Source organism: Rattus norvegicus, chromosome 2 (assembly GCF_021556685.1).
Source record: "Rattus norvegicus strain SHRSP/BbbUtx chromosome 2, alternate assembly SHRSP_T2T, whole genome shotgun sequence".
Classification (NCBI taxonomy): domain Eukaryota; kingdom Metazoa; phylum Chordata; class Mammalia; order Rodentia; family Muridae; genus Rattus; species Rattus norvegicus.
In genome coordinates this window covers 199,945,198-199,962,845 of record NC_141535.1, presented here as the reverse complement: position 1 = coordinate 199,962,845, position 17,648 = coordinate 199,945,198, and the positions used below count along the sequence as shown (strand labels likewise).

The following is a 17,648-nucleotide window of genomic DNA, read 5'->3' as shown; positions in this document are numbered from 1 at the left end:
GGGAAAAGACTTGGCTCTGGGGCCAGAGAGGTAGGATTAGCGGGTGGGTGGGTTGGTGGGTGCAGAGTATTTCCACAGTACCAATATGCTTAGATCCTGGAGGAGCCAGGCTAGGGGCAGAGCCAGCAATGGCTGCCAGCTTGCCAGCAGCTTCATCCCCCAAGGGTAAGACTCCTTTCTTGAAATTTCAGGGTCAAAGAACAAAGAGAAAGGAACAGGGGGGAGAAAGTTCAGGCTCCAGCCCTGGGAGGAAGGCTGGGAGGGTTCCCTGTCTCCTCTGGGGTTGAGGGGATGGATGTCAAGGGGATGGACAGGTCCTGGTGTTTGGAATCCCCCTTCCTTTCCAAGCCTCAAATTATTAGCCTTCTGGACACACACACACACACACACACACACACACACACACACACACACACACACACACAGCCAACATCATTCCCAGCCATGGCTGGGAAATGTCCCCTTTCAGTTGCCTGCCTTCATTTCCGGTATTTAGCTGGTGACTTGCTGCACACAAGTACCCATTTCTGACCCTTTGTTTTACACTGAGGGAACATCTCTACTCCACTAGCTCGTTGTCCTCCTACCCCCACCATCCTGAGCGAGCATCTCCTTGTCAGTTTTTCCCTCAAATCCTTGAACCACAGAGACAGGTTGCTTGTCAAATCAAATCACGTGTTAGTCAAGACACCAGCTCATCAGCCCATGTGTGCCCACCCTTTTGCATGGTTTATTCTCTTTCCTGTATAGGAAAAGCCCCGTTTCGGGGCTGCCATTAAGATGCTTATGTGTTCCTGAGATCAGTGTTTTCTTCTTTACAATGTCCTTTTTCTAATTAAAATCTCTCCCTTTCTATGTAAGTCGGATTGATTTGCAGTTCACATTAACAAGTAGCTAGGGGGGAATCTTAGGAGAGTCTGAGACTTACTAATGGGAGAAGGAAGCCCTGGGGTCAGGTGGCTTTTGTCTGTCATCAGGGAAAACCAAGGAAGCCAGGGATACAGAGCTCCTACTTGGACTTCAACTTTTTAAAGTGGGATGGGTTTCACACCAAGGAGGTTGGAAGCTCTGGCTAGACAAACTAATTTCAAGTTCAAAAATACCACCCACCGTGCTCCCAGTTAGGGTGAAGAGGGTGTGCTTGGGTGTAAGTGGGGAAGGTAAGGGGAGGGGGCAGAAGTAGAGGGTAGAGGGGGAGCCAGTAGCAACCATGCTTCTGAATATCAACAAAAGCGGGAGATAAGGGTGGGTGGTCTTGTTGTCCCAGTAGCTGGAGGTCCCAGTACGGTGGCAGCGGTGGCCAGAGCAGCAGCAATAGAAGCAGCGAGCGGGACGGAGTTAGGACCGCTCGGAGCGCCCAGGTCTCGAGGTAGTGTAAGGTTTTTTGCAATCCTTCCACTCGCTGGCAGTTGCAGAAGATCTGCTTTTTAAGTGAGAAGAACACGCCACCCCTCCGAGGGCTGCGGCTTCCCGGGGTTGTTTCGTCGCTCGTCGCTTGGCCGGCCCCTGGCGCTCACTCTCTAATTCGCCCGCGCCCCTAAGTTTGCCGAGAGCTGGCTGCGGGCTGGGAGCAGGGTCCCGGCCGGGCGCCGCGGGCGGGGGCTGGGAAGCCGCGAACCGCAATCCAGAAGCATCTTGGGGCCATGTATATTTCATCAAACGGACTTTGGGTGCGTCGCGTCTCGCAGCCATCAACGCTATGTACAGTGACATTTCTGACTTGAGTGGAGGAATGCGCGAAGAAAACCGGGGCGAAATTGCTTCAAGAGGATCTTCTTGGCGCCAAGGCTAATTGTCCTGATTTATGTCGCTTCTGACCAAAAAGAAAAAAAAAAGACCTAACGTCTTCATCTGAAATAAAATGAAAGCGGTGCCAAGCGGGATAGAGCCTCCCGGCCGCTGGTTCTGATCCCCTGGGATCCAGGGGGAAAAAATCGTTCTGCGGCTCAAAAAAGAAAGGAATAGAAACAGAGGAGAAAGAGATAAAGAAAAAAAAAACACACAGTAAAAGTTTAAGGCGAGAAGTGGTGGCGGCGGCGGCGCGGGGAGGCTGTGAGCAGAGAAGGCTGCCGAGACCTCGGAAGGCGGCGATTTGGTTTCTAATCCCACTGTATTTTTGGAGGGAGAGGCACCTTTCTCATCCTCCCTTCCTCTCCGCCCACCCCTCTCCCTCCCCCTCATCTACCTGTCAAAGTCACTGATCTTTTGCATTTTGGAAGAGGACGTCAACGGGAAGGAATTCCCCCCGTCAGGGTCCCGGTTCCGAGAGGGGGCGACGCGCGACAAGGCTGCCCCAGAGGCAAGAAACCAAGGTAACCCGGGCGGGGGGCTCCGGGTGCCGGGTGCTGTGGGGTCTGGAGCCGTGGACTCCTCCTTCCCGCCGCCAACAGGGCGCCTGCAAGGCGGGATACCCCGGGGCTACGGTGGCGGCGGCTCGGGTCCACACCCGCTGCGTTCCCATTCCACCCGCGCCCCGTGCGCCGCCAGTGGGTCCCCGAAGCCACGGTCACCGCCCCACGCGGGACCAAGCTGGGCTGGGCCGCCGCCCGGCGCCGACGGCTGGGCTCCCGCCCCGCGCAGGGCCAGCGGGGGGCCCGGGTAAATGCAGCTGTCTCCCCTCTCCTCCAGCGACCCGCGTCTCTCTGGGTGGCTCTTCTCCATCAGTTCCCTCCCTCCTGCTATCCCTCCCTCTGCCAACCCCCGGTGCCCACCGAGGGCGGGAGGGGAGATCCGGGTGGGTGAGGAACTTTGGAAAGCGCCTTAAGGAGGTAGTGCGGAGCCTGTGCGCACTCCCGAGCTCGCACCGCTCACACCCACACTACATCCCAGGCGTGCGCCCAGCACGGGTCGCTGGCTGTTGCATCCTGAGCCTCCATCCACCCACCCGCAACGCGCCGCGCTCTAAGTCTCCCACACACACCTGACCACACGCATCGCACAAGCTTTTCTTATTTTTTTTTTAAATTTAATTTTTCTTTTTCCAGTTTTCTCATCTGGGGGAAAAATAAATAAAAACTTGCCTTGTTGCTCGCCCTGTGGAGAGCTTTGAAGTCCCTCTTTTAATCTCCTTTATTGGTGCGAGATTAAAGCGTTACTACCACACAACGTGCAGCTGGGGAGAGAAGAACGTGGAAGGAGGGAAAGACTCAGCGTTGGAAAGCTGGTGGGAGCTTTTCCTCCCATACTGATTTCGCATTATCAGTTGATGGATTCGGCTAGGGACATGGAGTTTCTCTCTGCTATGGATCTGTGGATATCTGTATATAATACAAATAATACTGAATATTATTGGGCCCAAAATAACCAATTAAGTGATTCATAGGAGAGAAACTTAGATTTAAAAAAAGAAACTGCGCCCTCTCCTGTTTGTTTTGGTAACCTCATCCAGGGACCTTTCCCCCCCATCTCCTGTAATCCCCTAAGAGTAGCTGTCATTTTACAAGGGCATGGAAGGAAAATCCTTAGAGGGGAGGCGGGTGGGTGGCGGATTTTAAAGCAACTTTACTTGAAAAGGTGTCAGGCAGAGTCCCTACAATTGTACCAGGTGTCGATTTTTAGATAATAGGTCCTTTAGCTGTCTCTTTTGTGCCCGTTTCTTTACCTAAGGAATAATCAAGCAACTTATCACTCTTCACAGTGGAAAATTCTGAGCAAGACTTAGAATTCCACTAAACATATGGTGAATCTGGCAGCCGCTTTGCTCTGGAAATTAGGCCTCGTTTTATGACTGAAAATACTAAAAGTTTTCCTATCTTAACAGACAGAAAGAAAGAAAGAAAGATGTTTCCTTCAAAATAATTTGTTCAAATACGCATAGTGATTAAGCTTGCTAGAAAGTTTTGCGTCTATGTGTGACAAGGGCAAGGCGTTTCTGAATTGTGTGGTTCTTGGAGAGTAAAGTATCTCTTACCAGCAAGGTCTGCAAGGATCTTTTATTTTGTCTCTCTGAATGCCCTACCCACCAGCTTTTCTCTTTAGCAGATGAAATCGGTTCAGTAACTTTCCAAGACTATTTTTAAGCATAAGAAACTTTCAGTCTTTCATTAGAACCTGGATCCTTGCAAGGAAATCAGGGTGCAAAGAAGGCACCCCTCATGCCATGCTTTTGCACTTAGAAGGGAGATGTTTTCCCCTCTAGATACCATCCATGACATGAGATATCTTTTATCACTCAATACCAACATGAGAGCATGAAGCATTTCATGTATTTGGCTTCTAATTTGTTGGCATTTCCTACAGTCTGAATTTAAAGGGAATCATCACAATTATTTTAAAAGGAACTATTTTATTTGGACATAACTGTATTCTCATTAGAGTTTTGTTTTGTCTGCTTTCACCGGCCATGGGTTCAAGTGATTCAGGCTAGCGTTGTGCTTTGGTTTGTTTTGTGTTTGTGTTGCCTTCTTCAGTTTGTTTTAGAAGGCAGCTAACCCATGTTGAAGTCTCCTTCATCTATTTACCATCAGGAGCAAATCTCTCTCTTAGCTACCCTTATTACTCTGCGGAACACCAGACAGTATGTTTAAACAATTAAACCACTGTGCATTTGGCTGGTAGATATTGTACGTAAGGATTTGAAGAGAGTTTCTGAGTGACAAAAGCCTCAAGTCACTGGGAAGGAAATGAAATCTCACAGGACTCAGGAGAGCAGGGATATGTTAGTACTGAAACGTGTACACGTGTGTGTATGTGAATTATGTTGTGTGATGGGGAAGTAAGTAGCTTAACATATTTTCAGAAAGTGTTTTTAATTTTAGAATCTAGAGTTCTGTTTCAAACTTCAAGTGGGCGTAGAATTTTTCAGCTGTGTATGTGGAAGTTTGTATTTCTGAACTTCCTTATATTAGAAGGAAGGATCTATTGTTCGCATGACAGCAGAATACCGGGTTTCTTTTAGGCTTAGTGAATTCTGAAGAAATTTTTGTGCATTACCCCTCCACAAACATTCCGGAAAATATGTACTGACGTCCATCATTGATCTTCTATTGACAAAAATAGGAATCTTCAAAATACTAATGTGTGGCACTGGTTTTTCTAAACTCTTTAAATAACACCCAGTCAGACTTGCTTATGAGTAAGATCTGTCAAAATTTCTGAATTACATTTTGATTTTGGGATAGTTAGCAAAAAGACAGGAGCCTCTGTTTCTCGTGAAGAAACCCAAAGATCCTATTTTCACAACAGACAGGCATGTGCAAAGAACACTGAAGGAATGCAGATGGGTCTCATGTGACCTCACTGTGACTGTTCAGAGCTGCTAATCTCGACAGCTTACGGGCTTTGTGTGTTGCCTCCTCTGTATTTTCTTTAGTCAATGAAATGTGATTATTTTCAATTTTCCTTCTGTTCATATTCATTCAGAAGCATGTAGTTCTATAAAAGTCGTAATGCCTGGAAAAGAATGAGTCAATGGCTGTCTATTTCAGGTGCCCCCGATGAGCTGTATATTTATGGAATATTTAGCCTATTACCACACCCCCACTTCCTAGTGAGATTATATAATAAAAAGAATCCTAAACTCCAACGAGAGTTGGTAGATTTGCCGGCAATATTTTCCTCTCAGATGATGATGACGTTGGCAATCGCTTTGGGACTATAATGGCTTATCATTTTAATTATTACTAATTTTGAGTAATATTTTGGAGGCATTTCTTTTCTTTTCTTTTCTTTTTTTTTTTTTTTTCTGATGAGCAGGTTTGTGAACTCTGCTCTGCACAGCTAATCCAAGGTGGCAGGAAGTCAGCTACACAGTCCTGGGAAAATGCACGTTCTGTGGATGCAAAGCCATTGGGTAGCCTATTTTTAACCCTAATCAATAATACCTATCAGCCTGAGATCCATTATGTAATTTTGCATTTTTTATTAGCTCTGCAAATTCATACACCAGAGTTCCATGGACTTGTAGCATATTAATGGGAAAACTTTTTCATGAAAAAGGACTTTTTACTATTTCATTTCCTATGTAGATGGTGGCAGCCTTTGATTGTTCTGAGATTCCCAAGGTGGGAAAAATGCGAATTTGGAGCTTGAGCTTCTCAGAGCCCTTCTGAAGTTGCCTTTGTCCCAGTGACGCCAACACTTGAGACAAATTCACAATAGTTTGGAGTTAGTTCAATTATGTGCCGGAAGGGATGCATTTAGGATGCTAAGTCCCCAAACATGTCATTGGCTGCCCTTCACCTAATCAGTTTGTCTAGCCATTTGCAGTCATGGCCTAGCTTTTAAAAAGATATTGATATGTTTAACCTGGTTGAGAGGACAGCCAGCTGGAAGCCAGCAGCATTAAGCATCGAAAGTGGTGGTGTAAACAATATTCTCTCTGCACAACATTTGTTTTCTTTGAGAATTCCATAATTGTGCTTTTGTAACCAATCCCTGATTCTCATAAGGCATCTTTGTCACTAAAGTTCATCGATTTAATTTCCTTGAAAATGAACGGTGAAGGATTTAGTAGGTAGCCTATGTGATAATGAGAAGTAAGGAGGCTTCCATAGGCAGGGTCCTAAAGAGGGGATGCTTCAGACTTCAATGTTAAAAAGGGAAAAATAATTGTACTAAAGAATAGCTTATGATTATACACTGATTTGCATTATGCTGTGGTCAATACCTTTTTCTGTGTCAATGAGAGCTCATTAAATGTAAATTCTGCAGACCAACTGGGCCACGCCATATTAGTGCTTGCCAAAGCTTGACATTTTTAATACATTAATAATATGTCTGTAATGTAATGGAAAACTATTAATCACAACTGGTTAGGTGCCAGAAATTTAAGCTATAATTGGCTGCTTCTTGTCAAGAATGTCTGTCGCACAGTCCTGCAACTGCCTCATATTCAAATATCTTGCAACCCTCTGCATTTTCCCCTGTCAATTCTCTAACTTCAATCAATGACGTAGTCCATAATTCTGTGTAATGGCCGTCATTACAGTTCTGGTAGACTTTAATGAGAATCCCTTGCACTGGAAGTACTGTTCTGTTTCAGGAGGTGATAACAGTGACAATCTTTTCCATAGCATTTCCTTCCTGTCCACAGTTATCATGTAGAAATATACCAGATGATGTCACTGGAGTAAAAGAGGCACAAGGACAGAGTAACAAAGAATGGATGGTTGAGGGAACAGTATTGGCTAAAAAAGGGTTAAGACTAATCTCAAGGGTCACTTAAACCTAGACAACTTGAAAGAGTCTTTTAGAAATAATATTAGAAATTAATTAAATATTCATTCAACTCAAACTCAAACCCATTGGATCCAAGTGTTTTAGATTATATTGTTCCCGGAATACAAATTGCAGTTTTTGAAACTAAAAAGGTGACGTTAATAATTTTGGGACTAGTAAATCTCGTACAACCTCGCCTCTAGTGCTCTTTTCTTTTTGCTTTCCAAAGTGTTTGCTTCCTATGACAGGGATGTAGTAAATGTAGTTGAAAAAAATGAATCTAGGAAATATCCATTTCCTTCATCTTAACACCTTTTCAGTTTATTAATAGTAAATGTGTTGGATGTTTCTGAAAATATTAGCTTAATGAATTTGAAAACAAACAAACAAAAGCAGAAAGGCTTGAGTAGCCACAACACATGCTCCTGTATTTTCTTTTTGTTTAAGATTTCAAAATGCACGCCACTGAACAATGTCAAAGTCACAAAGAAGAAGCAAATTTAAGTCTGCAGTTTGTACATGTTTAGACTTACTGCTAATTATTGCTTCCTGAGAACTCAAATATTCAACACTTTTCCTAATAGAAAATATCACAAATTGCAGCTGTATGATAACGTTTTATGAATCGAATATAATGAAAATCGCACTTGCATCCATAAAGCAATTATTATAAATTACTCTGCTATGGAAACACAATTCAACCATCTGTTGGCATTTCATAGTCTCTGTGGCTTAGTTCATTTTAAGATGGTGCATTATTTAAATATAGTGAATTCCCTTTATAAGATTGCTTGAAGATGGGAAACTTCCTTATTTAAACTGTTTAATATGAATTGAAGCGTCTATAATGGATTTTCCTAACGCTGTAGGCTTTTTATTTTGTCACTTTAAAACTGAAAAGTGTTTAATAATTTGAGCTAGGAAGATGAACCAATAACTAAGAAAGTATATTTTTCATACCTGGGATCCAAACAGGAACATTGGTAAAGATTTGAATAGTTAAGTAGTTACTAAATAGAACTTACCATTGACTTGTATCTGTCTGTTACATGTTACATAGGCTGCTTCTCAGTTTACCCAAAGTACTTTGAAATGGAAATTTTATTTTCTCTTAGAATTAGTGCCCTGTGATTGTGCTTCATGGCCTGTTAACTCACCCTCAGCTATTTTTATATGTGCATTTTAAATTGTAGGCTTTACTATGGCGCTTTCGATTTTAAACTGGCCTATAAAATTCACCTTTGGGACAAATTCTCTTCTGTTACAGAAAGTAACTGCAAATGCAGATGTGATGGCTATAAAAAGACGTAAGAAGATAGAAGACTCTTATGAAGGGAATATTCGCCCTATTTGGTTTTATTTTTTGAGTATTTTCAGTGAAGCTAATCATCTTTTTCAATAAATAGAACCAAAGAAAGATGTTAAATTCTTTCAGTATAATGAACACATCCTGAGACAGAAGATCAGTTTCCATTCACCTACCCCTAACAAAAGCTAAGAAATATACAAGGAATTTGGAGAATTTTAGGGTCTCTGCCAAGAGACAAAAGGCATACAAGTAGTTGTCATCTTCCTTATAAAGGTTCTCTTTATCCCCTAACAATGGGAGATTTTTAGCTGGCTCTGAGAGAGCTGTTTAAATCCAGAAGCTTGCTTCTCCTGTTAGCTCACCTAGAACATATTCATCTGCCTTTCTTGTGGAAGAGTCAGATCTTTCCCATCAAAATGCTCCCGGGCGTGAATGGGTACCCTGGTCATCCTAGCAAGGTTTCTAACGGAAGTTTATCCCTATCACGCCAACTTGCTTTCTATCATACTGAGCCTCTAAAATGTCAACCTACCATACATTTCCTAATGCATTGATTCTAGGGCCGTAACTCTTACTCTTATTGTTTCCAAAAGGTTGCTGGTGCCAGAAGGGGAAAAGAAAAGATTGATGGGAGACAGACACAGGACCATAGACACGCATCCCTTTGCTTTTGGTACGTCAGTGCATCTGAGCAGCCCTGGTGAACCCTGAACACCGAGGATCACTCAGGATTATCGGATGTACAACAGGCGAGCCATCGCTTTGCTGAATTATTACCTGCTCCTGGACATCTTTCACAAAAGTCTAATAGATATGTTCTACGAGGAGAAGAGGCTGCAAGCTGTTAACGCCTAACAGATAAGCATGTTAGGTTTCGACCAAAGTCCTCGGCATACCTGACCACGCACAATATTCCCAATCTGTCACGTTTGGTTTTGGAATCTGCTTTGAGACCTCAGCCTATTTTTTTTTTAATATACAGACCTACCTACATAAAGACACGTATAGAGGCACATATATCATATACTCATGTATATTTAAAAGAGACACTGATTGCATATAAGACACGAAGACTGCCAAGATTTTAGAGATGTATTTGTCAAGATTCCTGTCGATTCATGCCCTGTGGGTTACAGTGTCCTCTGTGATGCAGCCTTACCCTTTAGTGTGGGGACATTATGATGTGTGTAAAACTCAGATTTACACGGAAGAAGGGAAAGTTTGGGATTACATGGCCTGCCAGCCAGAATCCACGGACATGACAAAATATCTGAAAGTGAAACTGGATCCTCCGGATATTACCTGTGGAGACCCGCCAGAGTCATTCTGTGCAATGGTGAGGCAGTGCTTTTGAGCAGAGTATTTCACACAAATGGCATTGTATCTCATAGGCAAACAGATGTGGTGCGTGTGAAGGCTCGGTTTGGCAGAGCCAAATCTGCAGGTAGCAGATTTGTGCTGAGAGCCTAGCTTCCTTTTTAGTGGAAGCTTGTCCTATGTGGGTTACAAGATGTGATTGGTGGATGGGAACTTCCTGCTTGCCAGAAAGCCAAAAGATAATAAACCAAGGCAGGTGATATACATATACATATATATATCACCTACATATATCATCCTATATATCATATATCATCATATATGATATATATGATGTGAATATGTGTATATACATCATAGATCAAAAAGCTACATTAATGGTTAAATTTTAGAAGAGAAACTGGAATGTTTGGTCAGCTGGGTTATACTTTTATTTGTTTGATTTTTTTCCTTTTCTTTATTTTTTTATGTGAGTCTGGGTTTCTCTGTGTTGACCTGGCTGTCCTGGAACTCACCCTGTAGACCAAACCAGACCCAAACTCAGAGACCCATCCGCCTCTGCCTTCCCATTATTGGGATCAAAGGTGTGCGCCACCACCATGCCCTGGTGAGGTGGGTTATGTGAAAGATGAAAATCCATTGGTAAATCAGTTTTAAGGAGACAAGGTTTTATTCTTCTACACAGATGAAGCCAGGCCCAAATTCTCTAGCTCAAGAATAGCTGCTGAAATCTCCTGTTCCCTTTATCAGGCAGCCTCCCTGATCGGGAGGGGAGCCTCGGGAAAAGGACCAGCAAGAAGGAAAACAAGAAGAAGGATAGTAGACTTTTTGAGGAACTTTTCCAGAAAGCTTATTTACCAGATGAAATGTTAAAACATATTTGCTGAGGAGCAATGGTCGGGGGCATGTAAGTTTAGACAACAGTAAGAGTTATAGCATTCATTATTCTTGAGGTCTATTCGAAGCCTTTTCCATGTGGAAAGTATATTAGGAGGAAGGTAGGGTTGGAGGGGTATGTTGTATTTCCATAAAACCACAGCAGAAAACACACCTGCAAAGTGTTATTGAAGAGATGAGTGATTAATAAGGCGTCAGTTAATGTTGTAAGGAATTGAGTCAGGGTGTTCATTTAGTTTATGATGTTGGTTTTTATTATAGGAAGTCTCTATTTGATATAAGAACCACGACCCCATTTTTCTCCTCATAACAGATATAACCATGTAGCAGATTTTAATAGTATCTTACCTGACTTTATTATCTTGAACCTGGCCTGGCATTTTCCAGCTCGTGAAACTATTAATCAAAGGAGCATCTGCTCACAGTCCCCAGTGAGTTAAATTAACATAAGATTGCCTCAGTCAGAGCACTATAGAAAGGGTTCTGTAACAGGCAAACATTTTGAGCAATAAAGAGTGTTTTCACCTAAAAGCAAAGGGCTTGCCATTTTTCAGAAGAGCCTTTGGGGACTGCTTTGAATTATAGTCTAAACCTGATTTTTGTGGAGAGTGAGAAAAAGATCTTGGCTATTAGGTGTCACTATGACTAAAGTGCCCTAAATGGCTAAATATTTCAAAGAAAGGACCCAGCTCTCTGGGTAACAGGTATATAGTTCTGAAAGAAGTTGCATTTTAGAAACTGTGGGCTTCCAGTGGAGTTTATTCAAACGTATCAGTAAAACTCCAGCAAATCTGTAAAAGAGCAGAGATATCTGTTACCTTTCTAGAAGGTCTTTAGTAATTTTTTACGAAAGGTCAAATCTCAAAATCTCATTGCAAATGTGGTGTGAAATTTCTGTTTGGTTGTAGGTTGTACAAGCTTCCATTCCTTACAGCAGAGCACTGCCATGCATTCTGGGTCAGTTTTTCTTATCGAGAGCACTCTAGCTCTCGCAAATGGTTTCTGCAACCTGCAGAATAATGTGCCTCCTCTGGAATTACTTAGTGACTTGCCCATTGAAGTGAAATAGCTAATGTCCTTTGCCAGGGTGCAGGTTCTGCTCACACAGGTGTGGTAGGATGAGTTTGAGGTATGATTTGTATGTACTTTTTCAGTGAACTCAGCTTTGGCCAGAGAACACTTGCTCAGCGTCTCTCCTGCCCGACATGTTCAACACACTTACTGTCTCCCAACAGAAACAGGAAAGAGCATATTACGGGTCTTCCCAGGCCAGTCTTTCACAGGGACATGGTCTAAGGCTCCTAAGCAAGCCTATTTTATTAATCCAGTGGCTAAATGATGGTAGAGGTACCATGAGAAGAGAGGAAGGAATAGGCTAGCCCTAAGTACAACTGTGTTCTAGACAGGCGTTCACAGAAAGCCCCACCCAGGCCACCCTGCAGCATAGTAGAGGTACACAGAAGGCTTGGTAGGCTTAAATATACCACTGGACTGGGTGCAAGATTTTGGAGTTACCTACCAGTCATTAATTTGTATTCCTCAATGTGCATATGATTGGCACAACAGATTTAATCCTCTCCTTTAAATTAGGACTACCGGTGTGCATATTATATACCAAGTCCACGATAATGGCCTAATACAGCAAAACCTCCCTTTTACAATTGTGGATTTTCTATAAAACACCTTAGTGTAAGAGTTCTTGACACGGGCTGTACAAAAGCATCTCAGGATGCTGTCACATCAGGCCTGTTGAGGAGCCCCTTAGCCCAAAGTCTAATGGGAGCCCATAAAGTCACTTATGCTAGGGCTTCCAGGTCCTACGCTCCCTGACACTTGCTTCCATGTCAGCTCCTCCAGTCATTATGACCTATTACATCACCGGAGACTGGAGATGCCAAATCGACACCAGCACTACTTAGCCCCTATATGTAAATGTTTGCTGTAAAGTGGCTCTGCCTCCCCATCCAGTGTGACACCCTTATTAACAATGACTCCAGGGATTCTGGACACTGAGAATACATTCAGTCCTGAGAAGGTTCTGTAATTCCCGGAGAATGTTATTAACATAAAGTGGAAGTTCATGGGGATTGCGCAGAAAATCTGTGGTGCTGCTCTCTGTTTTCGTCCTTTCGGTGTGTGCCCTGGACCACCCAGGAATTTCACATCCATTTTAAGAGGGAGTGAATTTTGAGGGGGGGTAAAATAGCTTATGATTCTGCTTGCTTGCCTGAATGTCCTAGCTAATAAGTCTTCTATGCCAAGTGATCTAAAATGCTTGTACATTAGTTGTGCAAACATTTGTGAGCAAGAGTGTAATGGGAAAAATTTTGTCTGTCTGTGACGGTGTCAGTTGAGACTATATACGAATATAGGGCATATGAATATGAAGAGCCTATACATATATGCACGCATGTGAATTATTTACTTTGAAAATGATTTGTTTTATTTTCAATTTCATATATGTGTCAATGGCAAACAAACAAACAAACAAAAAACCCTGGAGCACTGTTTTTGCTAATGGGGAGGAAACTGGAAGGCACAGGGCTGATTAGTTTTGCTTTTACCTCAGAGGTAACCTCTTTGCTTCCATTGCGTCCCTTCAGCCACAGTACAAGCTTCAGGTGGCACACCTCTGTCAGATGACACAGGTTGGCTGGTGACAATGACTTCATTTGCATAAGGAGCAGATAGGATCATCTGATCCTGTGTGTAAAGCTCAAGTGACAACAGAGAGCTGTGACTTGGCCTTTGTGTTTAGATAAACATAGCTGCCATGTCCCCCAGGCAACACCCCAGTGGCTTAAAAAATGGAAAAATTATCTGCAATTATCTGCAGCTTGCAGCCAGTTTTCTGTATAACTTAAACAGGAGCATTGAAAAAGAGGCCTACAGATGAAAGATGCTGTGCACATTTAAACAATTCACAGGGCAGAAGTGCTGATGGCTGTGGAAACGGGAGCCCTCGAGTGCTGCCTGCCGTGGATTTCAGAGCCAATCAAAGCGAAATGAGAAAACAAAGATTATTAAAAAGTCTTTTGTGCATGTAATTTTGGCATAATGTTATGAGGTGGACATTAACCATTTACCACAGAGACTTTCAGCATCATTAATGCAGCATGCCCTTAATTACAAATACACTCATATGACTAAAAAATGGGGAAAATACAGTCCTCTGAGGTGTACTTAGCGACACCCTCATTATGTTTAGTGGAATAATTAAAAGAAAGGGCATAATTTTTCTAAATAAAATGTCAGACCTTCAAATGGAAATGGATTTTCTTGAGAAAATTTACTAATGTGTTCCTGTGTTCTCGGTAGGCACTCGTTCAAGGACCTTAACAGGTCTGCTAATGATCGTTCCGTATTGTGTGATTTCCGGATAGACTCCTATTAAGAAAGAAAATAATTATTGAAAGCATTGTGGATAGAGCATATTTCATTAGAGTCAAAGAAAATTTATAAAATAATAGGAAACTTTTGTTTTCTGTTTTCAAAGGAACCAGTGGGGCAAACAGTTGGCAAAAGAGTGTTCTCGGGGCTATCCTCAGCTTAAGTCAGTGTTCTCGGGGCTATCCTCAGCTTAAGTCAGTGTTATCCAGGCTATCCTCAGCTTAAGTTTCTGATTTGACAGCATCCCAGGTTCCCATGTGGTGGCTATCAAGTGGCCTTTGAGGAAGTAATTTGATAAACTCAATTACATTTTTCAGTGCAAAGGGATTAATATCAATTTTCCAAAATCTGGTCTTATCATAATTTGATAAGTCAATGAAGTTTTAATAATGGTGACATCTTTCATTGGAACTAGTTTACCCCTTAAATTATGGCAGAATGGAGGTTTTTTTTAAAAACTTTTTTTTTCATTAACACGTCTTGGTTATTAGTTCATTATTTAGACTTATTTCTCCGGGATGCCTAATTCGTGTTGAAGTGATTAAGTGCCACAGATACCAGTGTTTCTCATATATTGCTTCATCAAGTAACCTCTGTCGAGGACCTCAGGGCAGCTCCTTTTTCTGTGAGGCGTCGAGTGTAACGTGTTCAACTGCTTCATAAAGCTTCCCATTACGTCCTCACAGCATCTGTAGTAGACTTAAACCTATCAACCTGATGGAAAGGAACTTCTACCCCTGAGTTGAAGCTGCATTGGCTTGCTATAGCATCCCTCGTTTATGGCATTGAGGAGATCATGAGAAGGAGACTGGAATTACGGCCAGGGCAGCAAAACTAATACAACTACATGCTATTTACCATGACCCAGTTGGATTCCTTTTCAGAAAAAACAAGTTCATTTATTTAGTATTATTATGACTATTCGGGGGAGGGGGAACACATGGGCATGCATGTGGAAGTCTAAGGACAACTTTTGAGTATTGCGTCTGTCCTTCCACCGTGGGTCCCTGGGAGTAAACAAAGGTCCTTAGGCTTTCTCAGCAGGTGCTTTTACCCACGGAGCCACTGAGCCATGTGGCCCACACTGGGTTTGTAATTCTTGTGTGTAAGTGCTCTTGTCTCCGTTGTGTTAATAACGTGTGTTACCCATACTATTCCAGATCACTAGAAGCAGTAGGAAGTACAAATAGCCCATGCGGACCCTAGTGGTCGTGGTGAGAATTACATCAAGTCCTAGGTGCAGGCTATTCTCAAAGGGCATAGTCTGGAATGGTGTGAACACAAAGTGCATGTATGGAGCCAGGGAAAGAGAAGACAGAGAAAAACAGGAGTCAGAATTTAAAGGCCGAATGTATTCTTCCACAATGTCAAAGAACTACTTAGAAAACACCATTTGGTAGCTAAATATGTAATGTTTAACTCTATCAGAAAAGAAAGTGGAAGAAAGGCTGGCTGGAAGAGAGAGTCCCTGTTGAATTTCAACAGTCTGTTGACCTGGCAAATAACCAGAGGATATTTCCTATCCTCCAGGACACATGAGAAATGAAAAGTCACCTTGTACCACTTCACGAGTGTGAGGAGGGCTGAAACTGTAGCTCAGTGGTAGAGTGCTTTCTTACAGTGTACAAAGCCCTGGATTCATTCCCAAGACCACTAAAAAATGAGATTAATAATTGTTAATTACCATAGGTAATTTGGAAGAGACACTAAAATATAACATACAACACTGAAATCCTTTTGGAACAAAAAAGACTCTAAGCGTCTCTCCTTAGATATTTCATATGTTTTACTTTAAAAAATTGTAATCATGTAGCACCTATATTTTCACCATTTGTTTTTCTGTATTATACATTCATCATTCAGTTGTTATCCACTCTTTAAACTGTGATTTTATCAGCTCTGGATACCCCACTATATAGCTTTACCATAGTGTATCTTCCTACCTAGAAAAACGCATGCTTCTATGCTCATCAGAACGGTATGAATAAACAGCCCTCTCTCCCACAGACTGAGACTTCAGGGTTAAGTGAGAGAGTTTCTGTGCATCGTTGAGTTGAAATCAAGAGGTGGGACCATCTTCTTGTGTTCCCAAGGACAGAATGGTCACTCACCGGAGAGGCAACCTGTATGTCAGTCATGAGAAAGTGTCCTGGGAATCAGGCAGGTCCTTGTCCCTGAGCCTTGCTCCCTTTTGTTGGACTTCAGGATCCCACAGAGGGAGAGGCAAGATGAGCTTGACTACCAAGACCATTTTTCAAACAAAATGCTGAAGACAAATTAACTATGCCATGTGCACTGGGAGTCTGTGGCTTTAAACTGACCCACAATGATAACCGCATTTTATATTAGAATTCAGTAAACATACATTATTCATATCGTAGCCAGAGCAGAAGTTTCACGATATAGGCTCTACTCTTTGGGTGTGCTATGCTATTTCTTACCCTGAATGTGAGCCTCAGAATATGTGTGGTATTATTGGTCTTTGGAACTCTCTTATAGGCTTAAACATTTATGAAAATAGTGTATATATCCTTGCATAAGTTCTTAACTCAACATTATAATTTTACTCTATGAACTTTTTTACATTTATCCTTCTATTTACGGGCATTTAGGTGGTTTGGTTTTTACACCTGGAAACCCTTGGCAATGCTGGCAAATTGCCCACCAGAAAGTTACTTAAGGACTGTCACCAATGTCATTCACATGCTATGAAAATGTACAAACCATCAGAGCTTTAACAGTATTCTTAAAATTTTTTATTACAAGGCTTTCCCATAGAAAAGGAGATACAATTAGCTAAGAAAATGTGGATCAGATTACCCACATTTCTTCTACTCTTTCCTCTACTGTTAGAATGTTTAAATTTTTCACCATGACATGAGGACATATTTTGGAGAGCAAGTGGCACTTCATTTTAGTAAACATGCCTTTGCTGCATTTATTTTCCTAGTGTGAAGACTGGTGCCTGAATTTCTAACTAAGGGAGTTTTGTTGCTTGTCATTTTATCTTTTTTTCCCTCCAGAAGTCACCAATTTAAAATGATATGTGTGTATACACACGTGTAAACATGAGCCTTTCCACTCCCAAACTTCAGTTTTGTTATCTGTTCCAAGTGTGAGCATCCTTCTTGCCTAAAGGCAAGGGTTTCCTTCAGGGATTTTTCCATGCTCTCCAATCTAGAAACACCCCAAATTTCTGCCTTGGATTTTGATGGCAGGCTTCCACAGTTCTGGGCTAGTGAAGATCCTTCTAAGAGCCCTCATCTATGTCTCCACGGTTCACAATGTCAAAACTTCACAAAGTCGATACTTTCCTTAAGCAAAGAGTTTATTTTCTCCTAGAATCTGTGTTGTTGGAAGCAATTGCAAACAATAACATATTCTTCGTATAAAGCTGCTTGTGTGAAATTTGTTTAGGATTTAATTTACCAGATCAGTGGGAATACAGATCTTTTTCCAAGCGACATTTTTCATTTTTTAATTTTCAGAATTTCTTTTCATACACTTGTGGGGAAGTGCCAAAAGTTTTTCAAGCCTCATATTTGAAAATAAGTTCCTGACATTGGTGGGTGGTCAG

The 17,648-nt window shown here is 42.1% G+C and overlaps 1 protein-coding gene across 7 annotated transcripts in view; it reads left to right on the top strand.

The window, feature by feature from the left end:
• The first annotated feature begins 1,539 nt into the window (after positions 1-1,539).
• Ntng1 (netrin G1) overlaps positions 1,540-17,648 on the top strand; it is a 364,316-nt gene continuing 348,207 nt past the window's right edge. For 6 of the 7 annotated variants that reach the window (XM_087620415.1, XM_087620400.1, XM_087620410.1 and 3 more), the window contains exons 1-2: positions 1,540-2,312; positions 9,061-9,803. In XM_087620415.1, coding sequence (XP_087476541.1) covers positions 9,558-9,803 — 246 coding nt within the window. In that variant the 5' untranslated portion in view covers positions 1,540-2,312; positions 9,061-9,557. 7 annotated transcript variants of the gene reach the window in all.